Here is a 20,097-nt window from a genome sequence, read left to right on the forward strand (position 1 = left end):
GGTACAGAGTCAATGTGGAGGCTATATACAGGGTATTACGGTACAGAGTCAATGTGGAGGCTATATACAGGGTGTTACGGTACAGAGTCAATGTGGAGGCTATATAAAGGGGTTCTGGTACAGAGTCAATGTGGAGGCTATATACAGGGTATTACGGTACAGAGTCAATGTGGAGGCTATATACAGGGGTTCTGGTACAGAGTCAATGTGGAGGCTATATACAGGGTATTACGGTACAGAGTCAATGTGGAGGCTATATACAGGGTGTTACTGGTACAGAGTCAATGTGGAGGCTATATACAGGGGTTCCGGTACAGAGTCAATGTGGAGGCTATATACAGGGTATTACGGTACAGAGTCAATGTGGAGGCTATATACAGGGGTTCCGGTACAGAGTCAATGTGGAGGCTATATACAGGGGTACTGGTACAGAGTCAATGTGGAGGCTATATACAGGGGTACCGGTACAGAGTCAATGTGGAGGCTATATACAGGGTATTACGGTACAGAGTCAATGTGGAGGCTATATACAGGGTGTTACGGTACAGAGTCAATGTGGAGGCTATATACAGGGGTACCGGTACAGAGTCAATGTGGAGGCTATATACAGGGGGTACCGGTACAGAGTCAATGTGGAGGTTATATACAGGGGGTACCGGTACAGAGTCAATGTGGAGGCTATATACAGGGAGTACCGGTACAGAGTCAATGTGGAGGTTATATACAGGGGGTACCGGTACAGAGTCAATGTGGAGGTTATATACAGGGGGTTCCGTTACAGAGTCAGTGTGGAGGCTATATACAGGGGGTACCGGTACAGAGTCAATGTGGAGGTTATATACAGGGGGTACCGGTACAGAGTCAATGTGGAGGCTATATACAGGGTATTACGGTACAGAGTCAGTGTGGAGGCTATATACAGGGGGTACCGGTACAGAGTCAATGTGGAGGTTATATACAGGGGGTACCGGTACAGATTCAATGTGGAGGCTATATACAGGGGGTTACGGTACAGATTCAATGTGGAGGCTATATACAGGGGGGTACCGGTACAGAGTCAATGTGGAGGCTATATACAGGGTATTACGGTACAGAGTCAATGTGGAGGCTATATACAGGGTGTTACGGTACAGAGTCAATGTGGAGGCTATATAAAGGGGGTTCCGGTACAGAGTCAATGTGGAGGCTATATACAGGGTATTACGGTACAGAGTCAATGTGGAGGCTATATACAGGGTGTTACGGTACAGAGTCAATGTGGAGGCTATATAAAGGGGGTTCCGGTACAGAGTCAATGTGGAGGCTATATACAGGGTATTACGGTACAGAGTCAATGTGGAGGCTATATACAGGGTGTTACGGTACAGAGTCAATGTGGAGGCTATATACAGGGGGTACCGGTACAGAGTCAATGTGGAGGCTATATACAGGGGGTACCGGTACAGAGTCAATGTGGAGGCTATATACAGGGTATTACGGTACAGAGTCAATGTGGAGGCTATATACAGGGTGTTACGGTACAGAGTCAATGTGGAGGCTATATACAGGGTACCGGTACAGAGTCAATGTGGAGGCTATATACAGGTATTACCGGTACAGAGTCAATGTGGAGGCTATATACAGGGGTACCGGTACAGAGTCAATGTGGAGGCTATATACAGGGGTACCGGTACAGAGTCAATGTGGAGGTTATATACAGGGGTACCGGTACAGAGTCAATGTGGAGGTTATATACAGGGGTTCCGTTACAGAGTCAGTGTGGAGGCTATATACAGGGGTACCGGTACAGAGTCAATGTGGAGGTTATATACAGGGGTACCGGTACAGAGTCAATGTGGAGGCTATATACAGGGTATTACGGTACAGAGTCAGTGTGGAGGCTATATACAGGGGTACCGGTACAGAGTCAATGTGGAGGTTATATACAGGGGGTACCGGTACAGAGTCAATGTGGAGACTATATACAGGGGTACCGGTACAGAGTCAGTGTGGAGGCTATATACAGGGGTACCGGTACAGAGTCAATGTGGAGGCTATATACAGGGGGTACCGGTACAGAGTCAATGTGGAGGCTATATACAGGGGTTCGGTACAGAGTCAATGTGGAGGCTATATAAAGGGGGTTCCGGTACAGAGTCAATGTGGAGGCTATATACAGGGGTACCGGTACAGAGTCAATGTGGAGGCTATATACAGGGGTACCAGTACAGAGTCAATGTGGAGTCTATACAGGGGTACCGGTACAGAGTCAATGTGGAGGCTATATACAGGGGTACCAGTACAGAGTCAATGTGGAGGCTATATACAGGGGTACTGGTACAGAGTCAATGTGGAGGCTATATACAGGGGTACTGGTACAGAGTCAATGTGGAGACTATATACAGGGTGTTCGGTACAGAGTCAATGTGGAGGCTATATGCAGGGGGTTCCGGTACAGAGTCAATGTGGAGGCTATATAAAGGGGGTTCCGGTACAGAGTCAATGTGGAGGCTATATACAGGGGGTACCGGTACAGAGTCAATGTGGAGGCTATATACAGGGGGTTCCGGTACAGAGTCAATGTGGAGGCTATATGCAGGGGGTTCCGGTACAGAGTCAATGTGGAGGCTATATGCAGGGGGTTCCGGTACAGAGTCAATGTGGAGGCTATATGCAGGGGGTTCCGGTACAGAGTCCATGTGGAGGCTATATGCAGGGGGTTCGGTACAGAGTCAATGTGGAGGCTATATGCAGGGGGTTCCGGTACAGAGTCAATGTGGAGGCTATATGCAGGGGTTCCGGTACAGAGTCAATGTGGAGGCTATATGCAGGGGTTCCGGTACAGAGTCAATGTGGAGGCTATATAAAGGGGTTCGGTACAGAGTCAATGTGGAGGCTATATGCAGGGGTTCGGTACAGAGTCAATGTGGAGGCTATATACAGGGGGTACTGGTACAGAGTCAATGTGGAGGCTATATGCAGGGGGTTCCGGTACAGAGTCAATGTGGAGGCTATATACAGGGGGTTCCAGTACAGAGTCAATGTGGAGGCTATATACAGGGGGTACCGGTACAGAGTCAATGTGGAGGCTATATACAGGGGGTACCGGTACAGAGTCAATGTGGAGGCTATATACAGGGGGTTCCGGTACAGAGTCAATGTGGAGGCTATATACAGGGTATTACGGTACAGAGTCAATGTGGAGGCTATATACAGGGGGTTCCGGTACAGAGTCAGTGTGGAGGCTATATAAAGGGGGTTCCGGTACAGAGTCAATGTGGAGGCTATATGCAGGGGGTTCCGGTACAGAGTCAATGTGGAGGCTATATACAGGGTATTACGGTACAGAGTCAATGTGGAGGCTATATAAAGGGGGTTCCGGTACAGAGTCAATGTGGAGGCTATATAAAGGGGGTTCCGGTACAGAGTCAATGTGGAGGCTATATAAAGGGGTTCCGGTACAGAGTCAATGTGGAGGCTATATACAGGGGGTTCCGGTACAGAGTCAATGTGGAGGCTATATAAAGGGGTTCCGGTACAGAGTCAATGTGGAGGCTATATACAGGGGGTTCCGGTACAGAGTCAGTGTGGAGGCTATATACAGGGGGTACCGGTACAGAGTCAATGTGGAGGCTACATACAGGGTATTACGGTACAGAGTCAATGTGGAGACTATATACAGGGTGTTACGGTACAGAGTCAATGTGGAGGCTATATAAAGGGGGCACCGGTACCGAGTCAATGTGGAGGCTATATAAAGGGGGTTCCGGTACAGAGTCAATGTGGAGGCTATATAAAGGGGGTTCCGGTACAGAGTCAATGTGGAGGCTATATAAAGGGGTTCCGGTACAGAGTCAATGTGGAGGCTATATAAAGGGGGTTCCGGTACAGAGTCAATGTGTCCCCGGTTAGTCGAGGTAATATGTAGGTAGGCGTAAAGTGACTATGCATAGATAATAAACAGAGTAGCAGCAGTGTAAAAATAAAAGAATTGTGGGTGTGGACAATGCAAATAGTCCGGGTAGCCATTGTATTAACTGTTCAGGAGTCTTGTGGCTTGGGGGTTAGAAGCTGTTTGGACCTAGACTTGGTTCTCCAGTACCACTTGCTGTGCGGTAGCAGAGAGCACAGTCTATGACTAGGGCGGCGGAGTCTTTGGCAATTTTTTGGGCCTTCTTCTGACACCGCCTGGTATATAGGTCCTGGATGGCAGGAAGCTTGACCCCAGTAAGGTACTGGGCCATGCGCACTACCCTCTGTAGTGTCTTGTGGTCGGAGGCCAAGCAGTTGCCACACCATACAACCAGTGCTCTCCGTGCTCTCCATGTTGCAGCTGAATAACTTTTTGAGGATCTGGGGAACCATGCCAAATCTTTTCAGTGTCAGGAGGGGGAATAGTTGTGGTCATGCCCTCTTCACGACTGTCTTGGTGTGTTTGGACGATGATAGTTTGTTGATGTGGACACCAAGGAACTTGAAACTCGGACTGATTTGTCAACAGCACCTGCTAATTTCAGGGCATCAATGTTGTTGAGAAAAGTGGCAACTTTCAGTTCTCGAACGTTATATCGTTCCAAAACGCTGTGGTAGAAAGGACTATCAACACATACTGAGCAGCTCACGTTATCAACTGAAGCATGCGACATGGCAGACCAATCCAAACACTTCTCCCAGCATGTCCAGCCCATCCATTAGCTCAGCCAAAGTTCCTGTCTTTTTCTGTGGCTAAACCAACTAGGCTCGTAATTTAACAATTGTTTTTCTTATTTACAGTTTGAATAGAACTTTAAGGCAGAAAGTTCACATTTTCTAGAAGGCATTTCTGCCAAAAAAGCTTTTTCATTAAAAACAAAATTGCCTGTCCTGTGTGATGTGCAAAATATGACTAGTTTCCTGAAACGGGTCTCTTGCTCGCGCGCGGTCGCACTCTCTCTCTCTCTCTGGGTGTTTTTCAAAATGCATACTTGGCGAATCGGAACACGGGAGGGTTGGAGTAAAAGTCCAAATCAAAGTATGCGAGACGGAGCACGGAGGGCACTTTTCGAATGCGTGCTCTTGTTTGTACATATTTTTAAGCATGCATCGATGCAAACTTCAACAGAAAGAACGCAAAGAAATATGACGTAACCATTTAAAAAGTTATGCCAATATTCTTGAAATCAACGGTGGCCATTGTTTGAGCTGAAGTGAGAGAAAATACACTCCAACCTGGGAATGAAGTGTTGCCTGTTCATATCTCATATCTCGCCTCACTACACTATTTGATCTTGATACGTTAATAAATACATTCTGTGTTAATTTTGGCACGGTTACCTGCCTACAATACCCACTGTAGTGTGTGTAGGTCATAAGCCCAAGGTAAATCATTAGAGCTAACTGGCTAGCTACTACTGTTAGCAAGCCCGATGGCCATGAAGAATCTACTGTACCTTGCGTTACATAAGTTTTAGATAATAATAACTAGCTAGCTGGCTTACGATTACGGTTCATATATCTAGCTGATAATTATGAAGTAAAATGTTAGATTTTTGTATGTCTTGTTTTGTCTATTGTTTGCATTGTCCTGGCTGCAAGAAGGGTCAGTGAATGGGGAGGTGCAGCGTGAGGTAATACAGTAGGGGCAGTGCTGCTCAGCGTGAGGTAATACAGTAGGGGGAGTGCTGCTCAGCGTGAGGTAATACAGTAGGGGAGTGCTGAGGTAATACAGTAGGGGGAGTGCTGCTCAGCGTGAGGTAATACAGTAGGGGAGTGCTGCTCAGCGTGAGGTAATACAGTAGGGGAGTGCTGAGGTAATACAGTAGGGGAGTGCTGCTCAGCGTGAGGTAATACAGTAGGGGAGTGCTGCTCAGCGTGAGGTAATACAGTAGGTGCTGCTCAGTGAGGTAATACTGCTCAGCGTGAGGTAATACAGTAGGGGAGTGCTGCTCAGCGTGAGGTAATACAGTAGGGGAGTGCTGAGGAGGTAATACAGTAGGGGAGTGCTGCTCAGCGTGGTAGAAGGTAATACAGTAGGGGCTGCTGCGTGAGGTAATACAGTAGGGGAGTGCTGCTCAGCGTGAGGTAATACAGTAGGGGAGTGCTGCTCAGCGTGAGGTAATACAGTAGGGGAGTGCTGAGGTAATACAGTAGTGGGAGGTAATACAGGAGTGCTGCTCAGCGTGAGGTAATACAGTAGGGGAGTGCTGAGGTAATACAGTAGGGGAGTGCTGCTCAGCGTGAGGTAATACAGTAGGGGAGTGCTGCTCAGCGTGAGGGTAATACAGTAGGGGAGTGCTGCTCAGCGTGAGGTAATACAGTAGGGGAGTGCTGCTCAGCGTGAGGTAATACAGTAGGGGAGTGCTGAGGTAATACAGTAGGGGAGTGCTGAGGTAATACAGTAGGGAGTGCTGCTCAGCGTGAGGTAATACAGTAGGGGAGTGCTGCTCAGCGTGAGGTAATACAGTAGGGAGTGCTGCTCAGCATGAGGTAATACAGTAGGGGAGTGCTGCTCGGCGTGAGGTAATACAGTAGGGGAGTGCTGAGCGTGGTAATACAGTAGGGGAGTGCTGAGGTAATACAGTAGGGGAGTGCTGCTCAGCGTGAGGTAATACAGTAGGGAGTGCTGCTCAGCGTGAGTAATACAGTAATACTGAGTAGTAGGGAGTGCTGCTCAGCGTGAGGTAATACAGTAGGGAGTGCTGCTCAGCATGAGGTAATACAGTAGGGGGAGTGCTGCTCAGCGTGAGTAATACGTAATACAGTAGGGGAGTGCTGCTCAGCATGAGGTAATACAGTAGGGGAGCTGCTGAGGTAATACAGTAGGGGAGTGCTGCTCAGCGTGAGGTAATACAGTAGGGAGTGTTGCTCAGCGTGAGGTAATACAGTAGGGGAGTGCTGAGAGGTAATACAGTAGGGAGTGCTGCTCAGCGTGAGGTAATACAGTAGGGGAGTGCTGCTCAGCGTGAGGTAATACAGTAGGGGAGTGCTGCTCAGCATGAGGTAATACAGTAGGGGGAGTGCTGCTCAGCGTGAGGTAATACAGTAGGGGAGTGCTGCTCAGCGTGAGGTAATACAGTAGGGAGTGCTGCTCAGCGTGAGGTAATACAGTAGGGGAGTGCTGCTCAGCATGAGGTAATACAGTAGGGGAGTGCTGCTCAGCGTGAGGTAATACAGTAGGGGAGTGCTGCTCAGCGTGAGGTAATACAGTAGGGAGTGCTGCTCAGCGTGAGGTAATGCAGTAGGGGAGTGCTGCTCAGCGTGAGGTAATACAGTAGGGGGAGTGCTGCTCAGCGTGAGGTAATACAGTAAGGGGTAATACAGTGCTGCTGCTGAGGTAATACAGTAGGGGAGTGCTGCTCAGCGTGAGGTAATACAGTAGGGAGTGCTGCTCAGCGTGAGGTAATACAGTAGGGAGTGCTGCTCAGCGTGAGGTAATACAGTAGGGGAGTGCTGCTCAGCGTGAGGTAATACAGTAGGGGAGTGCTGAGGTAATACAGTAGGGGAGTGCTGCTCAGCGTGAGGTAATACAGTAGGGGAGTGTGCTGAGTAATACAGTAGGGAGTGCTGCTCAGCGTGAGGTAATACAGTAGGGGAGTGCTGCTCAGCGTGAGGTAATACAGTAGGGGAGTGCTGCTCAGCGTGAGGTAATACAGTAGGGAGTGCTGAGGTAATACAGTAGGGGAGTGCTGCTCAGTGTGAGGTAATACAGTAGGGGGAGTGCTGCTCAGCGTGAGGTAATACAGTAGGGAGTGCTGAGCATGAGGTAATACAGTAGGGGAGTGCTGCTCAGCGTGAGGTAATACAGTAGGGAGTGCTGCTCAGCGTGAGGTAATACAGTAGGGGGAGTGCTGCTCAGCGTGAGGTAATACAGTAGGGAGTGCTGCTCAGCGTGAGGTAATACAGTAGGGAGTGCTGAGGTAATACAGTAGGGAGTGCTGCTCAGCGTGAGGTAATACAGTAGGGGAGTGCTGAGGTAATACAGTAGGGAGTGCTGCTCAGCGTGAGGTAATACAGTAGGGAGTGCTGCTCAGCGTGAGGTAATACAGTAGGGGGAGTGCTGCTCAGCGTGAGGTTATACAGTAGGGGAGTGCTGAGGTAATACAGTAGGGAGTGCTGCTCAGCGTGAGGTAATACAGTAGAGAGTGCTGCTCAGTGTGAGGTAATACAGTAGGGAGTGCTGCTCAGCGTGAGGTAATACAGTAGGGGAGTGCTGCTCAGCGTGAGGTAATACAGTAGGGAGTGCTGCTCAGCGTGAGGTTATACAGTAGGGGTGTGCTGAGGTAATACAGTAGGGGAGTGCTGCTCAGCGTGAGGTAATACAGTAGGGGAGTGCTGCTCAGCGTGAGGTAATACAGTAGGGGAGTGCTGCTCAGCGTGAGGTAATACAGTAGGGGAGTGCTGCTCAGCGTGATATAATACAGTAGGGGAGTGCTGCTCAGCGTGAGGTAATACAGTAGGGGAGTGCTGCTCAGCGTGAGGTAATACAGTAGGGAGTGCTGCTCAGCGTGAGGTAATGCAGTAGGGGGAGTGCTGCTCAGCGTGAGGTAATACAGTAGGGGAGTGCTGCTCAGCGTGAGGTAATACAGTAGGGGAGTGCTGCTCAGCGTGAGGTAATACAGTAGGGGAGTGCTGAGGTAATACAGTAGGGGAGTGCTGAGTGTGAGGTAATACAGTAGGGAGTGCTGCTCAGCGTGAGGTAATACAGTAGGGAGTGCTGAGGTAATACAGTAGGGAGTGCTGCTCAGTGTGAGGTAATAGAGTAGGGGAGTGCTGCTCAGCGTGAGGTAATACAGTAGGGGAGTGCTGCTCAGCGTGAGGTAATACAGTAGGGGAGTGCTGAGGTAATACAGTAGGGGAGTGCTGCTCAGCGTGAGGTAATACAGTAGAGTGCTGCTCAGCGTGAGTGCTGTAATACAGTAGGGGAGTGCTGCTCAGCGTGAGGTAATACAGTAGGGGGAGTGCTGCTCAGCGTGAGGTAATACAGTAGGGAGTGCTGCTCAGCGTGAGGTAATACAGTAGGGGAGTGCTCAGCTGAGGTAATACAGTAGGGAGTGCTGCTCAGCGTGAGGTAATGCAGTAGGGGAGTGCTGCTCAGCGTGAGGTAATACAGTAGGGGAGTGCTGCTCAGCGTGAGGTAATACAGTAGGGGGAGTGCTGCTCAGCATGGTAATACAGTAGGGAGTGCTGCTCAGCGTGATATAATACAGTAGGGGAGTGCTGCTCAGCGTGAGGTAATACAGTAGGGGAGTGCTGCTCAGCGTGAGGTAATACAGTAGGGGAGTGCTGCTCAGCGTGAGGTAATACAGTAGGGGAGTGCTGCTCAGCGTGAGGTAATACAGTAGGGGAGTGCTGCTCAGCGTGAGGTAATACAGTAGGGGAGTGCTGCTCAGCGTGAGGTAATACAGTGAGTGCTGAGGTAATACAGTAGGGGAGTGCTGCTCAGCGTGAGGTAATACAGTAGAGGGAGTGCTGAGGTAATACAGTAGGGAGTGCTGCTCAGCGTGAGGTAATACAGTAGGGAGTGCTGCTCAGCGTGAGGTAATACAGTAGGGGAGTGCTGCTCAGCGTGAGGTAATGCAGTAGGGGAGTGCTGCTCAGCGTGAGGTAATACAGTAGGGGAGTGCTGCTCAGCGTGAGGTAATACAGTAGGGGAGTGCTGCTCAGCGTGAGGTAATACAGTAGGGGGAGTGCTGCTGAGGTAATACAGTAGGGGGAGTGCTGAGGTATATACAGTAGGGGAGTGCTGCTCAGCGTGAGGTAATACAGTAGGGGGAGTGCTGGGTACTACAGTAGGGAGTGCTGCTCAGTGTGAGGTAATACAGTAGGGGGAGTGCTGCTCAGCGTGAGGTAATACAGTAGGGAGTGCTGCTCAGCGTGTAATACAGTAAGTGCTGACAGTAGGGAGTGCTGAGCGTGAGGGGTAATACAGTAGGGGAGTGCTGCTCAGCGTGAGGTAATACAGTAGGGAGTGCTGCTCAGCGTGAGGTAATACAGTAGGGGGAGTGCTGCTCAGCGTGAGGTAATACAGTAGGGGAGTGCTGCTCAGCGTGAGGTAATACAGTAGGGGAGTGCTGCTCAGCGTGAGGTAATACAGTAGGGGAGTGCTGAGGTAATACAGTAGGGGAGTGCTGCTCAGCGTGAGGTAATACAGTAGGGGGAGTGCTGAGGTAATACAGTAGGGGAGTGCTGCTCAGCGTGAGGTAATACAGTAGGGGAGTGCTGCTCAGCGTGAGGTAATACAGTAGGGGAGTGCTGCTCAGCGTGAGGTTATACAGTAGGGGAGTGCTGAGGTAATACAGTAGGGGAGTGCTGCTCAGCGTGAGGTAATACAGTAGGGAGTGCTGCTCAGCGTGAGGTAATACAGTAGGGGAGTGCTGCTCAGCGTGAGGTAATACAGTAGGGGAGTGCTGCTCAGCGTGAGGTAATACAGTAGGGGAGTGCTGCTCAGCGTGAGGTTATACAGTAGGGGGTGTGCTGAGGTAATACAGTAGGGGAGTGCTGCTCAGCGTGAGGTAATACAGTAGGGGAGTGCTGCTCAGCGTGAGGTAATACAGTAGGGGAGTGCTGCTCAGCATGAGGTAATACAGTAGGGAGTGCTGCTCAGCGTGATATAATACAGTAGGGGAGTGCTGCTCAGCGTGAGGTAATACAGTAGGGGAGTGCTGCTCAGCGTGAGGTAATACAGTAGGGGAGTGCTGCTCAGCGTGAGGTAATGCAGTAGGGGAGTGCTGCTCAGCGTGAGGTAATACAGTAGGGGAGTGCTGCTCAGCGTGAGGTAATACAGTAGGGAGTGCTGCTCAGCGTGAGGTAATACAGTAGGGGAGTGCTGAGGTAATACAGTAGGGGGAGTGCTGAGGTAATACAGTAGGGAGTGCTGCTCAGCGTGAGGTAATACAGTAGGGGAGTGCTGAGGTACTACAGTAGGGGAGTGCTGCTCAGTGTGAGGTAATAGAGTAGGGGAGTGCTGCTCAGCGTGAGGTAATACAGTAGGGGAGTGCTGCTCAGCGTGCGGTAATACAGTAGGGGAGTGCTGAGGTAATACAGTAGGGGAGTGCTGCTCAGCGTGAGGTAATACAGTAGGGGAGTGCTGCTCAGCGTGAGGTAATACAGTAGGGGGAGTGCTGCTCAGCGTGAGGTAATGCAGTAGGGAGTGCTGCTCAGCGTGAGGTAATACAGTAGGGGGAGTGTTGCTCAGCGTGAGGTAATACAGTAGGGGGAGTGCTGAGGTAATACAGTAGGGGGAGTGCTGCTCAGCGTGAGGTAATGCAGTAGGGGGAGTGCTGCTCAGCGTGAGGTAATACAGTAGGGGGAGTGCTGCTCAGCGTGAGGTAATACAGTAGGGGAGTGCTGCTCAGCATGAGGTAATACAGTAGGGAGTGCTGCTCAGCGTGATATAATACAGTAGGGGAGTGCTGCTCAGCGTGAGGTAATACAGTAGGGAGTGCTGCTCAGCGTGAGGTAATACAGTAGGGGAGTGCTGCTCAGCGTGAGGTAATGCAGTAGGGGAGTGCTGCTCAGCGTGAGGTAATACAGTAGGGGAGTGCTGCTCAGCGTGAGGTAATACAGTAGGGAGTGCTGCTCAGCGTGAGGTAATACAGTAGGGAGTGCTGAGGTAATACAGTAGGGGAGTGCTGCTCAGCGTGAGGTAATACAGTAGAGGAGTGCTGAGGTACTACAGTAGGGGAGTGCTGCTCAGTGTGAGGTAATAGAGTAGGGGAGTGCTGCTCAGCGTGAGGTAATACAGTAGGGGAGTGCTGCTCAGCGTGAGGTAATGCAGTAGGGGAGTGCTGCTCAGCGTGAGGTAATACAGTAGGGGAGTGCTGCTCAGCGTGAGGTAATACAGTAGGGGGAGTGCTGCTCAGCGTGAGGTAATACAGTAGGGGAGTGCTGAGGTAATACAGTAGGGGAGTGCTGAGGTAATACAGTAGGGGAGTGCTGCTCAGCGTGAGGTAATACAGTAGGGGAGTGCTGAGGTACTACAGTAGGGGGAGTGCTGCTCAGTGTGAGGTAATAGAGTAGGGGAGTGCTGCTCAGCGTGAGGTAATACAGTAGGGGAGTGCTGCTCAGCGTGCGGTAATACAGTAGGGGAGTGCTGAGGTAATACAGTAGGGGAGTGCTGCTCAGCGTGAGGTAATACAGTAGGGGAGTGCTGCTCAGCGTGAGGTAATACAGTAGGGGAGTGCTGCTCAGCGTGAGGTAATGCAGTAGGGGAGTGCTGCTCAGCGTGAGGTAATACAGTAGGGGAGTGTTGCTCAGCGTGAGGTAATACAGTAGGGGGAGTGCTGAGGTAATACAGTAGGGGAGTGCTGCTCAGCGTGAGGTAATGCAGTAGGGGAGTGCTGCTCAGCGTGAGGTAATACAGTAGGGGAGTGCTGCTCAGCGTGAGTAATACAGTAGGGGGAGTGCTGCTCAGCGTGAGGTAATACAGTAGGGGAGTGCTGCTCAGCGTGATATAATACAGTAGGGGGAGTGCTGCTCAGCGTGAGGTAATACAGTAGGGGAGTGCTGCTCAGCGTGAGGTAATACAGTAGGGGAGTGCTGCTCAGCGTGAGGTAATGCAGTAGGGGGAGTGCTGCTCAGCGTGAGGTAATACAGTAGGGGGAGTGCTGCTCAGCGTGAGGTAATACAGTAGGGGGAGTGCTGCTCAGCGTGAGGTAATACAGTAGGGGAGTGCTGAGGTAATACAGTAGGGGGAGTGCTGCTCAGCGTGAGGTAATACAGTAGAGGAGTGCTGAGGTACTACAGTAGGGGGAGTGCTGCTCAGTGTGAGGTAATAGAGTAGGGGGAGTGCTGCTCAGCGTGAGGTAATACAGTAGGGGGAGTGCTGAGGTAATACAGTAGGGGGAGTGCTGCTCAGCGTGAGGTAATACAGTAGGGGGAGTGCTGCTCAGCGTGAGGTAATACAGTAGGGGGAGTGCTGCTCAGCGTGAGGTAATACAGTAGGGGGAGTGCTGAGGTAATACAGTAGGGGGAGTGCTGCTCAGCGTGAGGTAATACAGTAGGGGAGTGCTGCTCAGCGTGAGGTAATACAGTAGGGAGTGCTGCTCAGCGTGAGGTAATACAGTAGGGGAGTGCTGCTCAGCGTGAGGTAATACAGTAGGGAGTGTTGCTCAGCGTGAGGTAATACAGTAGGGGAGTGCTGAGGTAATACAGTAGGGGGAGTGCTGCTCAGCGTGAGGTAATACAGTAGAGGGAGTGCTGAGGTACTACAGTAGGGGGAGTGCTGCTCAGTGTGAGGTAATAGAGTAGGGGGAGTGCTGCTCAGCGTGAGGTAATACAGTAGGGGGAGTGCTGCTCAGCGTGAGGTAATGCAGTAGGGGGAGTGCTGCTCAGCGTGAGGTAATACAGTAGGGGAGTGCTGCTCAGCGTGAGGTAATACAGTAGGGAGTGCTGCTCAGCGTGAGGTAATACAGTAGGGAGTGCTGTAATACAGTAGGGAGTGCTGAGGTAATACAGTAGGGGAGTGCTGCTCAGCGTGAGGTAATACAGTAGGGGAGTGCTGAGGTACTACAGTAGGGGAGTGCTGCTCAGTGTGAGGTAATACAGTAGGGGAGTGCTGCTCAGCGTGAGGTAATACAGTAGGGAGTGCTGCTCAGCGTGCGGTAATACAGTAGGGAGTGCTGAGGTAATACAGTAGGGGAGTGCTGCTCAGCGTGAGGTAATACAGTAGGGAGTGCTGCTCAGCGTGAGGTAATACAGTAGGGAGAGTGCTGCTCAGCGTGAGGTAATACAGTAGGGGGAGTGCTGCTCAGCGTGAGGTAATACAGTAGGGGAGTGCTGCTCAGCGTGAGGTAATACAGTAGGGGGTGCTGAGGTAATACAGTAGGGGGAGTGCTGCTCAGCGTGAGGTAATACAGTAGGGGGAGTGCTGCTCAGCGTGAGGTAATACAGTAGGGAGTGCTGCTCAGCGTGAGGTAATACAGTAGGGGGAGTGCTGCTGCATGAGTAATACAGTAGGGGAGTGCTGCTCAGCGTGATATAATACAGTAGGGGGAGTGCTGCTCAGCGTGAGGTAATACAGTAGGGGAGTGCTGCTCAGCGTGAGGGTAATACAGTACAGTAGGGGAGTGCTGCTCAGCGTGAGGTAATACAGTAGGGGGAGTGCTGCTCAGCGTGAGGTAATACAGTAGGGGGAGTGCTGCTCAGCGTGAGGTAATACAGTAGGGGAGTGCTGCTCAGCGTGAGGTAATACAGTAGGGAGTGCTGAGGTAATACAGTAGGGGAGTGCTGCTCAGCGTGAGGTAATAATAGAGTGCTGAGGTACTACAGTAGGGGGAGTGCTGCTCAGCGTGAGGTAATACAGTAGGGGAGTGCTGAGGTAATACAGTAGGGGAGTGCTGCTCAGCGTGAGGTAATACAGTAGGGGAGTGCTGCTCAGCGTGAGGTAATACAGTAGGGAGTGCTGCTCAGCGTGAGGTAATACAGTAGGGGAGTGCTGAGGTAATACAGTAGGGGAGTGCTGCTCAGCGTGAGGTAATACAGTAGGGGGAGTGCTGCTCAGCGTGAGGTAATACAGTAGGGAGTGCTGCTCAGCGTGAGGTAATGCAGTAGGGAGTGCTGCTCAGCGTGAGGTAATACAGTAGGGGAGTGTTGCTCAGCGTGAGGTAATACAGTAGGGGAGTGCTGAGGTAATACAGTAGGGAGTGCTGCTCAGCGTGAGGTAATACAGTAGGGGAGTGCTGAGGTAATACAGTAGGGAGTGCTGCTCAGCGTGAGGTAATACAGTAGGGGAGTGCTGAGGTAATACAGTAGGGGAGTGCTGCTCAGCCTGAGGTAATACAGTAGGGAGTGCTGCTCAGCGTGAGGTAATACAGTAGGGGGAGTGCTGCTCAGCGTGAGGTTATACAGTAGGGCTGCTCAGCTGAGGTAATACAGTAGGGGAGTGCTGCTCGGCGTGAGGTAATACAGTAGGGAGTGCTGCTCAGTGTGAGGTAATACAGTAGGGAGTGCTGCTCAGCGTGAGGTAATACAGTAGGGGAGTGCTGCTCAGCGTGAGGTAATACAGTAGGGGAGTGCTGCTCAGCGTGAGGTAATACAGTAGGGGAGTGCTGCTCAGCGTGAGGTAATACAGTAGGGGGAGTGCTGCTCAGCGTGAGGTAATACAGTAGGGGAGTGCTGCTCAGCGTGATATAATACAGTAGGGGAGTGCTGCTCAGCGTGATGTAATACAGTAGGGGGAGTGCTGCTCAGCGTGAGGTAATACAGTAGGGAGTGCTGCTCAGCGTGAGGTAATGCAGTAGGGAGTGCTGCTCAGCGTGAGGTAATACAGTAGGGGGAGTGCTGCTCAGCGTGAGGTAATACAGTAGGGAGTGCTGAGGTAATACAGTAGGGAGTGCTGCTCAGTGTGAGGTAATACAGTAGGGGGAGTGCTGCTCAGCGTGAGGTAATACAGTAGGGGGAGTGCTGCTCAGTGTGAGGTAATACAGTAGGGGAGTGCTGAGGTAATACAGTAGGGAGTGCTGCTCAGCGTGAGGTAATACAGTAGGGGTAGTGCTGAGGTAATACAGTAGGGAGTGCTGCTCAGCGTGAGGTAATGCAGTAGGGGGAGTGCTGCTCAGCGTGAGGTAATACAGTAGGGAGTGCTGCTCAGCGTGAGGTAATACAGTAGGGGAGTGCTGAGGTAATACAGTAGGGGGAGTGCTGCTCAGCGTGAGGTAATACAGTAGGGGAGTGCTGCTCAGCGTGAGGTAATACAGTAGGGGAGTGCTGAGGTAATACAGTAGGGGAGTGCTGCTCAGCGTGAGGTAATACAGTAGGGGGAGTGCTGAGGTAATACAGTAGGGAGTGCTGCTCAGCGTGAGGTAATACAGTAGGGGAGTGCTGAGGTACTACAGTAGGGGAGTGCTGAGGTAATACAGTAGGGAGTGCTGAGGTAATACAGTAGGGGTGCTGCTCAGCGTGAGGTAATACAGTAGGGGGTAGTGCTGAGGTAATACAGTAGGGGAGTGCTGCTCAGCGTGAGGTAATATAGTAGGGGGAGTGCTGAGGTAATACAGTAGGGGTGCTGCTCAGCGTGAGGTTATACAGTAGGGAGTGCTGAGGTAATACAGTAGGGGAGTGCTGCTCAGCGTGATGTAATGCAGTAGGGGAGTGCTGCTCAGCGTGAAGTAATACAGTAGGGAGTGCTGCTCAGCGTGAGGTAATACAGTAGGGGAGTGCTGAGGTAATACAGTAGGGGAGTGCTGCTCAGCGTGAGGTAATACAGTAGGGAGTGCTGCTCAGCGTGAGGTAATACAGTAGGGGGAGTGCTGCTCAGCGTGAGGTAATACAGTAGGGGGAGTGCTGAGGTACTACAGTAGGGGGAGTGCTGAGGTAATACAGTAGGGGGAGTGCTGAGGTAATACAGTAGGGGGAGTGCTGAGGTAATACAGTAGGGGGAGTGCTGAGGTAATACAGTAGGGGGAGTGCTGAGGTAATACAGTAGGGGGAGTGCTGCTCTAATATCATGTTTTATGTGTTCTCCACACTATCTTCCTCACAAGAACGTACTGAAGAGAACGTGGTGGGAGAATGTACTTGGAGCATGAGTGTGGAGTACGATAGTATGCATATTGAGACACAGCCTGTGTGTTTCTTCCCCAGGGGGTAAAACGGAATGCTCCGTGTGGACCAGGCCACGCCTCTCTGTTCCAGAACCTGCCCCCCCTGCCGGACTGCAACGATTCGCTGTCTGGGACAATGGGCTACATGGATTGGTCGGCTCCATATGACCAGGGAGGAAGTAGATTAACGAATCACCACACGTCCGCTCCCTCTGGCCCCTCCCACTCATCTTCCTCCGATGGAGACGAACCAAACGACAGCAGCCAGTAAGACACCTGTTACACTTACACACACACACACGTGTTACACACACACACACACACACACACACACACCTGTTGCTTATGGTAGTCCATTGTATCCGATGATGACTTCTACTTCTGAGTTAACTGTGAATTATTTGGTAACTTTAGAGTCCAATCCAAGATCCACAAACTTTATTTCAGGTGGGGTATGTACAGTCTGTGTTGGTGGGGGCAGGCATGGTCGTATGTCTCCTGAGCTGTTTTAGCTGTCTGTGTGCTCCTCTCCTCCTCCCACCTCTGTACACCGCTCTGACAGAGCTACCGCCAGGCAGCAGAATCCTCTAGGTCTGTGGGTTTGATGTTGCACTTCTTCAGCAACGTTTGTAGCTGGTACTTGTAGAGCTTCATCTGCCCCCCCCTACAGACCGCTGGCCAAGATGTAGCTGGCCCCCCCTGCAGACCGCTAGCCGAGATGTAGCTGGCCCCCCCTACAGACCGCTGGCCAAGATGTAGCTGGCCCCCCCCTACAGACCACTGGCCAAGATGTAGCTGGCCCCCTTACAGACCATCGGCCAAGATGTAGCTGCCCCCCTACAGACAGCTGGCCAAGATGTAGCTGGCCCCCCTGCAGACCGTCGGCCAAGATGTAGCTTGCCCCCTTACAGACCGCTGGCCAAGATGTTGTTGGCCCCCCTATAGACCGCTGGCCAAGATGTAGCTGGCCCCCCTGCAGACCGTCGGCCAAGATGTAGCTTGCCCCCCTACAGACCGTCGGCCAAGATGTAGCTGGCCACCCCCTACAGACCGCTGGCCAAGATGTAGCTGGCCCCCCTACAGACCGCTGGCCAAGATGTAGCTGGCCCCCTGCAGACCGTCGGCCAAGATGTAGCTTGCCCCCCCTACAGACCGCTGGCCAAGATGTAGCTGCCCCCCCCCCCCCTACAGACCGCTGGTCAAGATGTAGCTGGCCAAACAGGATCTGTTTTGGAAGACCCTGTGTCTGAGTTTCCCGAAGGCAGCTGATGCTTGATCAGCTGCCCACCTCATCAGGATCTGGTTTTGGTGGGTCAGCCCACCTCATCGGGATCTGGTTTTGGTGGTCAGCCCACCTCATCAGGATCTGGTTTTGGTGGTCAGCCCACCTCATCAGGATCTGGTTTTGGTGGTCAGCCCACCTCATCGGGATCTGGTTTTGGTGGGTCAGCCCACCTCATCGGGATCTGGTTTTGGTGGGCCAGCCCACCTCATCAGGATCTGTTTTTGGTGGGCCAGCCCACCTCATCAGGATCTGGTTTTGGTGGGCCAGCCCACCTCATCAGGTTTTGGTGGGCCAGCCCACCTCATCAGGTTTTGGTGGGCCAGCCCACCTCATCAGGTTTTGGTGGGCCAGCCCACCTCATCAGGTTTTGGTGGGTCAGCCCACCTCATCGGGATCTGGTTTTGGTGGGTCAGCCCACCTCATCGGGATCTGGTTTTGGTGGGCCAGCCCACCTCATCGGGATCTGGTTTTGGTGGGTCAGCCCACCTCATCGGGATCTGGTTTTGGTGGGTCAGCCCACCTCATCGGGATCTGGTTTTGGTGGGCCAGCCCACCTCATCGGGATCTGGTTTTGGTGGGCCAGCCCACCTCATCGGGATCTGGTTTTGGTGGGCCAGCCCACCTCATCAGTATCTGGTTTTGGTGGGTCAGCCCACCTCATCAGTATCTGGTTTTGGTGGGTCAGCCCACCTCATCAGGATCTGGTTTTGGTGGGTTTTCATCGAACCAGTCCTGATGTTTCCTACCTCTGTAGCCAATGAAGTGGGTCACTGCCTGATTTAGCACTGAGATAATAGATGCCCACTTCTGGTCCATGGGGTCCTCTGTGTTTAGAAGAGGCTCAGTCTTCTGGTCCTTTGGGTCCTCTGTGTTCAGAAGAGGCCCAGTCTTCTGGTCCACGGGGTCCTCTGTGTTCAGAAGAGGCTCAGTCTCCCGCAGCCTTTCAGTGAGAGAGCTACAAAACTCTTCCCTTACTGCAGCTTTCTCAAGCCGGATATGGTGCAGACGCCTCTTACTGGACTTCTGCTGGCGTTGGGACGTATTCTCACCTGGAGTTTAGCCAGTTCCAAAACCGTGATCCCTCCAGAATTCAGTACCCCTCATGTCACGTGTCAGCAGGACATCATTAGTGTCAGAACGTCTCACTGTGACGTAGCCAATCAGGGGCCAGTGTTTGGAGTGTGGGGGCATCCATGACGTAGCCAATCAGGGGCCAGTGTTTGGAGCGTGGGGGCATCCATGATGTAGCCAATCAGGGGCCAGTGTTTGGAGCATCCATGACGTAGCCAATCAGGGGCCAGTGTTTGGAGCGTGGGGGCATCCATGATGTAGTCAATCAGGGGCCAGTGTTTGGAGCATCCATGATGTAGCCAATCAGGGGCCAGTGTTTGGAGCGTGGGGGCATCCATGACGTAGCCAATCAGGGGCCAGTGTTTGGAGCGTGGGGGCATCCATGACGTAGCCAATCAGGGGCCAGTGTTTGGAGCATCCATGACGTAACCAATCAGGGGCCAGTGTTTGGAGCATCCATGATGTAGTCAATCAGGCGCCAGTGTTTGGAGCATCCATGATGTAGTCAATCAGGGGCCAGTGTTTGGACCATCCATGATGTAGCCAATCAGGGGCCAGTGTTTGGAGCGTGGGGGCATCCATGACGTAGCCAATCAGGGGCCAGTGTTTGGAGCGTGGGGGCATCCATGACGTAGCCAATCAGGGGCCAGTGTTTGGAGCGCTAACCCTAACCCACACACACACACTTACACACACACACACACACACAACTCATAGGTTATTCATGAAGGTCTGTGTGCTGTGACGTTGCTACTGTTACTATAACATTGTTTTAGTCTTAGTTAGCACTAACTCTCTCCCTCTCTTCTCCCCCCCACTAACCCTCTCACTCTCTCCCCCACTAACCCTCTCACTCTCTCCCCCACTAACCCTCTCACTCTCTCCCCCACTAACCCTCTCACTCTCTCTCCCCCACTAACCCTCTCACTCTCCCCCTCACTAACCCATTCTCTCCCTCTCTCCCCCTCACTAACCCGTTCTCTCCCTCTCTCCCCCCTCACTAACCCGTTCTCTCCCTCTCTCCCCCCTCACTAACCCTTTCTCTCCCTCTCTCTCCCCCCCTCTCTCCCATTTAACATTATTTACATTTAAGTCATTTAGCAGACGCTCTTATCCAGAGCGACTTACAAATTGGTGGATTCACCTTATGACATCCAGTGGAACAGTAGTGCATCTAAATCTTTTAAGGGGGGTGAGAGGGATTACTTTATCCTATCCTAGGTATTCCTTAAAGAGGTGGGA

General features: G+C 51.9%; 1 protein-coding gene across 1 annotated transcript in view; it reads left to right on the forward strand.

Moving 5' to 3' along the window:
- Nucleotides 1-20,097, forward strand: part of LOC115120532 (constitutive coactivator of PPAR-gamma-like protein 2) — a 119,198-nt gene that overhangs the window by 35,989 nt on the left and 63,112 nt on the right. Inside the window, 1 exon segment of the mRNA XM_065005105.1 lies at nt 16,540-16,766. Coding sequence (XP_064861177.1) covers nt 16,540-16,766 — 227 coding nt within the window.

Source organism: Oncorhynchus nerka, linkage group LG20, assembly GCF_034236695.1.
Source record: "Oncorhynchus nerka isolate Pitt River linkage group LG20, Oner_Uvic_2.0, whole genome shotgun sequence".
Taxonomy (NCBI): Eukaryota; Metazoa; Chordata; class Actinopteri; order Salmoniformes; family Salmonidae; genus Oncorhynchus; species Oncorhynchus nerka.